The sequence below is a fragment of the Echinops telfairi genome, unplaced genomic scaffold (assembly GCF_000313985.2).
Source record: "Echinops telfairi isolate 266 unplaced genomic scaffold, ASM31398v2 ScPeMD7_21;HRSCAF=78, whole genome shotgun sequence".
Lineage (NCBI taxonomy): Eukaryota > Metazoa > Chordata > Mammalia > Afrosoricida > Tenrecidae > Echinops > Echinops telfairi.
In genome coordinates this window covers 12,004,003-12,012,642 of record NW_022103918.1, presented here as the reverse complement: position 1 = coordinate 12,012,642, position 8,640 = coordinate 12,004,003, and the positions used below count along the sequence as shown (strand labels likewise).

The 8,640-nt window shown below is 33.9% G+C and overlaps 1 protein-coding gene across 4 annotated transcripts in view; it reads left to right on the top strand.

Moving 5' to 3' along the window:
- Positions 1-8,640, top strand: part of KRAS (KRAS proto-oncogene, GTPase) — a 37,430-nt gene that overhangs the window by 15,239 nt on the left and 13,551 nt on the right. For all 4 annotated transcript variants that reach the window (XM_004699982.3, XM_004699981.4, XM_045288479.1 and 1 more), the window contains exons 3-4: positions 1,936-2,114; positions 4,285-4,444. In XM_004699982.3, coding sequence (XP_004700039.1) covers positions 1,936-2,114; positions 4,285-4,444 — 339 coding nt within the window. The remainder of the gene's footprint in view (positions 1-1,935; positions 2,115-4,284; positions 4,445-8,640) is intronic.

Sequence of the window (8,640 nt, the reverse complement as noted above, 5' to 3'; positions counted from 1 at the left end):
ATAATAACATGCACAAAAACAAGACAGAGCAAAAGAAAGCAACTAAATAAAACAAAACAACAATAATAAACCAATGACAAAAAAAAACACAACGAGAAAGAAAAAGCTTGTAGTTAGTTCAAGGATTGTTCATTGGCCTTTAGGAGTGTTTTCCAGTTGAGTCTGGGCTTTATTGAGGTACATCTTGGAGGCTTTACATATGGACAGATGTTGAGTAATTCCCCAGCCATGCTTTATTTTTTTATGTAGACTGTGTGGCCCCAGAATCCGTGTAGTCTCTAATTTTATCATTGGTGGGAAGTTTTAGCTCTAAAGAATAAGGAAGCTATCAACTCTTTATTTACTTGAATTAGTTTTGTGAAGTCAAGAATGTGAGATGAGAGGTATAGGTAAAGAGAGTCTGGGTTGATCTACTTTATGCCATCCAGTAGCCACACCTGGGTAACAGAGTGATTCTAAGCTATAAGTGCTTGGTCATCTATAAGAATCAACTTGATGGCAGAGGGTTTGGATTCAAAACTGTAATTTGTAAGTTCTTTCAAGTAGTTAATTAAAGGAACAGTCTAAAAACCTGAAGTATCAATCATGTGTTCATATCTTTATTAAAGAGTTTCTTGTTTTAAAATATATATGTATCCCTTTCCTCTCCCCTCCCTCCACCCACCGACTGGGCAAAGAAGTAATTTTTTATAGTAGACAACTTGGAAACAACCAGTTTGTTTGAAAGATAAGCAAGAGATAAATTTTCTCTCTTTATTCCCTCCATCAAAGATATAGTCAGTGTTAACATTTTGTCATATGGAGGAGTTTCCAAAAAAGTTGGTGAAAAAAATGGAATTTTTCCACTAATTCTTTGAAGCCTCCTTGTATATATGACCAGATATCAAATGTGTTTCAAACCCCCCCCCCCCAAAAAAAAAACCCCTCAGTGCCATAGGGTCAATTTAGAGTCAAATGTTCACAGATAAATTTTTTACGTATATGTATACATTTTATTGTGATTATGCTATAAATGTCTCTGTTGTCACATACTGTGCATACTTTTCAAAGCTATTTTTAGTGACGACCATACTCTTTATGATGGTATAATCTTTTAAGAAATTCATGAACTAAGGCATTTTAATTCTGGTCATGTGAAGAACAGTAAGATATTATGTTCTTATGTTTGTATTTAAAACCAGTTACCTCCTCTGTCTTATTCTTTGATGTCACATTGCATCAATCCCCTTTCTTTGATTTCTTGATGTTTGTTTGTTGGAGGGTATATAAAATCTTTGAGATTTAAGTACTACTGAGATTTGGGAGAATCCAGTTTTCAAGGTTGTGTTGAAGTTACCCCCTTCCTTTACTCAGTCTAATAGTTGCATGGTCTTCCGCCACTCCTCTTGTTTTTTCTTTTTGTACTAGTATTTGCAGTTCCCTCTGAATTTGCAGATGGAGCAGTTATGTGATGTATACATAGATACACTGTTTGTCTGACTGTAGATATTGGTCGCAGGGTTTCAGAGCGCATTAGACTCCTGAATCTTGATCATTCTTTCATGTACTCGTTTGGCCATAAGTAAAACAGATGCCTGGCACTTGCCATTGTCTGTATTTGTGTAAACAGGTGCTCACATAAACAGCCTGCCAAAATGTGTGATGCACAGAACCCACACAGGAAAATTACACGAGCAGGGTTTGCCTAGTTGGCAAAACATGTATAACTCATGCATCATTTGTGTAAAACTAAGGTATTTGTAAATTGACTGATTTTTTTCTTTTTGTCAACTAAGCCTGTTATTTTTGTTATTATTTACTTTGCTTTGTGGCTATTGTGAGCCCTCTTCCTTTACTTATTAATATGTGCACTTGTATTGTTGGATCTCTGCAGAAGACCTTTCTTAAAGTAAAAGGTGCAGTATAATAATCCCAACTGTGTTTCTCCCTTCTTAGGATTCCTACAGGAAACAAGTAGTAATTGATGGAGAAACCTGTCTCTTGGATATTCTCGACACAGCAGGTCAAGAGGAATACAGTGCAATGAGGGACCAGTACATGAGGACTGGGGAGGGCTTTCTTTGTGTATTTGCCATAAATAATACTAAATCATTTGAAGATATTCACCATTATAGGTGGGTTGAAACCTAGTGAGCCATTTAAAACCTGATCCAGAGGGGAAAATGAGGAGCTGATACCAAGGGCTCAAGTAGAAAGCAAATGTTTTCAGAATGATGAGGAAAACAAATGTACAAATGTACTCCACACAATGGCTGTATGTGTGGATTGTGATGAGTTGTACAAGCCGCCGATAAAATGATTTAATTATTTTAAAAAAATCCAAAATAAAAAAATTAGAAGTCGAAGTTGGTTTACAAAGATAATATCCAAGAATTGAGAGATTTGGTAATTTTGGAATATTGCAAATCTCCAATTATTATATTGACTACTTGTACGTTATTTGAAGTAGATGTCTTAATAGGTTGAACAAAAAAACCATGTAACAAATAGAACTGATACTGAACTTAAGCAAGAATTGCTTTTAAATAATTAAAAAATGTGTATTGACTTTATTCTATTAGAGTAATGCTTTACCAAGAGTAATCAAATATTCATGTTGAGATTCTTTTAGGGGATTCTAATTTATATGACCTTCCTTGGTAATGGATACTTTTAGGAAGACCCTAGGTAATTTTGATATGAAGTCCTGGCTAAGAACTTATGTTCCAAACAGTCAGTGTTCTCCATAATAAAAACAATTCCCTAATTTTGGAAGTGCAGAGAAAGGATTGGGAAGGTAGAGAGTAAGGAGTGCTGAGCACTGTGCATATAATGAGAGGGCTTCAAAAAATTGGTGGATAAATTTTATCATTTCAATTTTTCCAAAAACTATGGATCTACATGTTGCCTAGTTTAAATTCTAAAATAAATTTAGTGATATAAGTAAGCTTTCCAGAGTATATTAAAGTTCTTAAAAAGGATTAGAGCAGCTGAGTAATTTGTCTCATTATAGAGAGTTGAACGTGGTGAGGCTGGGCTTGAACCTTAGACCTGTTGGACTCTAATAAAACACCTTGTTTTTTTGACTACTCTATGTTAGAGAAAAGAGACTTTGAACTTTCTAATATCAGTCATAAAATTAAATATCATAAATATCAGGAGATTTTAGGTCATATTACTCAAATAGCCTTAGAAATAATGAAGTATATTTGGGGTAAAGTTTCTTGGCATTGGATGAATATCCATCTGGGTTATTTTTTTTAAATGCTAAAGTTGTTTAAAAAAATTGAAGAAGTAGACTAATGACTTTTTAAAGAATATAACAAATATGCATAAAACTGACTACATTTTAAAAACAACAGTATCTTTATGCTTTAGTAATGGAGAAAAAGAAATTTGGGTGGATGGAAATTGGGTAGATTAGTATAAAACTTAAAAACCAAACTCACTGCCTTTGAGTTGATTAAGACTGACAGCAACTCAATAGCACAGAATTCAACTGTTCTTTTGGGTTTCAAATATCTGTGAGCACAGATAGCCCCATCGTTCTCCATGGAGCAGCATGTGGGTTCGAACAGCTGACCTTGTGATTAGAAGCTCAATGCATGGCCCACAATTCATGGGTCCCAGTACTCCTCATAGATGAGTATGTATACATATATTGGTTAATAAGTAGAGGAACCAAATCAGATTCCTGCTCTTCCTATTATGCTACATCTTTGAAATTTGCCTAAAATGGTGAAAATAACACTTCCTTCCAGAATTAGATTTTGTGCACATCTTATTAAAAATTAGCAGCCACATAAGTGTACTTTTCACAATAAACAGAAAAATGAATTCAGTACTTTTCACATAGAAACCAAAATCTTTCCCTTGGTACCATTTCTTTTCTGACAGAAGTTAAAATTATGTTAATATTATAATTCATATTTTCATAAAATACTTAAAAATTAGAGCTATAGTTTAACAAGAGTAGAGGATATATTCTCAAGATTTTATATATATTTTTTAATTTACGCAAAAACATTTTCAATATTTTGCTTTATCATTGTGACTGACCTGCATGTGAACCTGTTGTCATTTTACTGTATTTCTTTAGTATTTGATCTATTAAGGATATATAATAAAATCTGTCTGTAAGGTGGAGAAAAATATAATTAGATCTGGAAGACAAGCAAAGAAAGCTTAGTATGATGGAAGTTAGGCAATTTATGTTTTCCTTCAACCAAATTTTATCAAAAGTCGTGGAGAATTTGGGGAAGGTTTTTGAGTCACTCATGTCTGCTGTACCTTTTTTCCCCACAGAGAACAAATAAAAAGAGTTAAAGACTCTGAAGATGTACCTATGGTCCTAGTAGGAAATAAGTGTGATTTGCCTTCTAGAACAGTAGACACAAAACAGGCTCAGGACTTAGCAAGAAGTTATGGAATTCCTTTTATTGAAACATCAGCAAAGACAAGACAGGTAAGTAAAACTGCTAACAGATATTTTTTTAATTGATTGAATTCAATCATTAGTCATGAGTTACTAATATGTATTCTAAAAGCATCATTATGGAGTTAGGGCAAGAACATTTATAGATGAATCGTAAGCGATTATATGATGTGATTTATCAGATTTTCTTTCTATTAGGAGAAACAAGGAAATAATTATTTGGTAAATGTTAGCTTAAGTATATGACAAGATAGCACTTCTTGATTCAGTGCTCATGATACTTCTTTTGGATTTGTTTTTTCCCATTTTGAAGAAGTTCTCTTACCTCTGAACAACACCTTACATTCAGGATTCAAGAAGTGTTAATGGGTGTTTTTACTGTCATAAATATAAAGAGAGGCAAAGAACTGGGCACAAATTTGGGGTTTCTTATTTTAGAAGTGCTTTTAAGAGCATTGTGTTGTATTTTTAGTTAGGTTTTGTTGTTTCTCTATGAAGAATTTTACTTTAACAATATTTTTAAATGATGTGTTTATTTTTGGAGGAGGTTTTTACCTAAAGCAAGAAAATATTCAGAAGGTAAATAGAAATTCTCCCTCACTCACTCACTAAATTTTTAGGACAAAAATTAATGCCAAGTGGACAGTGAATTTTGTTTAAAAGTAACCTTTAATTTAAAGGTAACTATCTAGGTAAAAATAATTTCAATTGATCCTAGAAAAGAATATACAACCTTGTGATGGAATATGACTTTCTCCTAATAGGAGATTGATCAATTTATGTTTCACGGAAAGTGAACATTTGTTTGGGGCTTTTCTGGTTACATGTTCCTGTGATCCCAGAAAACTGACTTTTTGGAATTTATTTGGAATTTGGAATTTACTTTTTCTAATACAATGTTAAAAAGTCGATGAATAGCTTATTAAACAGTTAAACTTAAAAGCAGATATTCTGGTACTTTCAATGAATTGTGTAAGGCTGTAAGTAAACATTTTACAATTCAGCTATTATATATTTCTGTATTCCATGGGGATGTTCATATGGACCTCTGATTAGGTGCACCAATATGGTAGCACATGGTAGCACAACAACAAATTCTATTTTAGGAGTTTTGAAATTTAAAAACTGAATTTCTATTGTTTGATCATTTTTTATAGTACAAATATCTCATAGTAATTTTACTAACAATTTATACTTTAAAAAAAAGACTCAATATGAATTCTGTTAAATGGATTGAGATTTCATTCAGATTTATTTCCAAGTCCCAAAGACTAGGACAAAGTCTGATTTGTTTTGTTTTTGCCTTTTTCGTGGTCTTTCTGACCAGTATTCTGAGTTCCTGAGAAGAGGTGCTCAGAAATCATGATTTTAATACAGCGTAATATATTTCCCCTCATATTGTCGTAAAACATTTTTTATCTATACAATTGAAAGACATTTAGAGAAAACATCTGCAGCCTTACTACCTAGACCCTACTATAAATGTCTTGCTACAGTTGTATTAGTTCTAGCTTTCCAAAGATGCTTTAGATTCGTGCATATATTCATTTACATTTCATAAAGCAAAGAACGGTCTTAAGCAGTGCTTCTTATACTTTAAAAAAGCACTAAATCAACTCGAGCAACTTATTAAAATCCAGATTCTGATTCAGCAGATCTGGGTTGCTATCTGAGATGCTGCATTTCTCTTAAAGTCTTTGGTGATGCTGATATGGGTGCATAGACCACCGTCTGAGTAGAAAGCAGTTACTGTTGGTGAGTGCTGATGAGTCCAGTTTTGACTCTCGTCGACTCCATATGTCCCGGTAGAATGTCCTCCGAAGGCTTTCTAAGCTATAACCCAGAAGAATCTTAAGGGGAACAGATCACCGAATCTTTCCCTTACGTAGCTACTCAGTGTATTACAGCTGCCAACCCTTCGGAGCTACTAAGTGGATTACAACTGCTAGCCCGTTGGTCAGCAGATAAACGGTTAACTGTTGCACTACCAAGGCTCAAAACACTAAAAGAGAGTCTTTATCCTGTTCCCACAATGTAGTCCTCCATTTCTCATTTGATAAGAGCCTAAAATAGCCATCATCTTTCTCCTTGCGCAGTTATTTCCTAAGTACTCATTCTTGGTATTTGACACTAAAACATATGTACTACAGCATACATAATAATTAAATAATAAACTACCTGGCTTTGAAAGTAGATTTTTGTAGGTGTCATAATGCTTTGTGGTATTATTTACCAGTGTGCATTTTGAAAATGTATGTAGGGTGTATGAGATGGAAGTGGGGTAGTTTAAAGAAATTTTGCTTTATAGACCTTTATGTGGATCATCTAATTAAAATGTAGAAGAATATAATATCAAAGAATACTTGTACTTCCTGACTTTCTGCCACTTAACCTCTCATAATTATCTCTCGTTTTGTTGATGTCTTCTGTGTAATTTTTTAGATATTTAACTTTTGATCTTTTTTCTTTTCATTATTAAATAGAAGTTGATTTGCTTTAGAAATGAATTTGTCTTCAAACGTTTTATTCCATTTCCTTTGTGGAAATTAATTCGCTATCTGCATGCTTTCAGAAGACTTTAAAGAGCTATTTCCAATATTTGTAATACTTATAAAATGAAATATTAGATTTCTAGTTTCATAAATAAAATTTGAAACCTTGCTTTCTGCGGAGTATATTATTTGCTGCTAATTTCTTACTAGGCTTCTAAATTTTCTTGTATATGGACAAAATAAATAATATCTTTGTTGAATTTTACCAGGTAGCTACTTGTTTTTGTACCCTAATTTTGGTATTTATTATTAACATAAAACACAAATACCAAAAAGGATTGCAAGGGAAAGGGGCTTCAAAGAATTTGTGGAAAAATGAAGTTAAAAGATAATAGGATTTTCCCACTAACTTTTTGAAGCCCTTTCATATATTCACATTAGTAGAAAGAATACATTGCTTAAGAAGTTCTCTTAAGTCTCACTTTTTCTCTAAAGGGCCAGGAAGTCAATAGTTTAGGCTTGTAGACACATGAAATACCTGCTTCATATTACTAGTCTCCTTTTTTCATAATTCTTTTAAAATGCACAGGCTTGGTGCGAGCTGTGAGCAGTGCAGCAATAAGCTTTCTCTCCGTGTGTGGTTGCTCCCTCCTGTGTACTGGGCCTGTAGGTTGTCTGTTGCTGACCCACGACACCCAGGAGACCTTTACAGTGTCTGGTTAAATAATAGAAGTTAGATCAGAATTTGACTTAATTTTTAAGACATTAAACATTAGAAATTGTCTTCTAGTGCTTTTAAAGATAGGCCTGAAGGTTACATATTTTATATGTTTGATTATTTTTAAAAGCTAATGATATGATCTGAATTACATATTCTTCACAATCGTTTCAGTTCACATCCAAAGGGCCTCATAGATTTTTATGTGCTGCTTATGTGCGGTGCATGGTCCCTGTTTTCAGTCTCTTAAGGACTGCTGCTGGCTCACAGTGTGTGGGTAGTCATTGGCACATTTTTCTGGTCTCTTTGGGAATTGGCATTGTTGGCAAAGGCTGTTGACACCATGGGAATCAGCTGTCAGTTTTTACAGTCTGCTCAAACCAAAGTGGGAAGGGTTCGGTACAAAGGATGGCCAGAGTGGAGTACTTAGATTATGTGATACTCTTGTTTCAGCTTTTTGGATATCTGAAGGTCTCACCATAAGGTGGAAATTAATTTAATGAACTTAACACTTTTAGGTGATGGACTAACTCTCTGGTTTGCTATTCATGTCGCTTTTTATGAGTTAAAAGTTGGCCAAACCATTGCTAAGCATATGCTATGCAGCACACCTAGCTTCCCAAGTGCTGGCATGAATGTATTTAATAGTTCTCCAAGTGAGCTATAATTTGCAAGATTCTTAAAATCAGGAATGCAAAGTTGGAGGTTAAACGTCTTGTTACTTCCACCACTCTCCCCTAAGAATTTTAGTAAGTTATAAAATTGGAATATTGATGTTGGAACAAAGAATTAGGAAGATTTTTTGCATATAATAAGCTAATCTACAGAAACAAATACTTGCTTAAAATGAAATATTTTAGTGAAAGGATTATACACATTGAGGTGGAGTCAAACTTGGTGACCTAATGGGACAGCATCAAACTGGCCCTATGGGTTTCCACAGTCTGTCACACCTTGGTGGATTCGAACTACCAACCTTTCTGTTAGCAGCCAAGCACTTACCACTGTGCAACCAG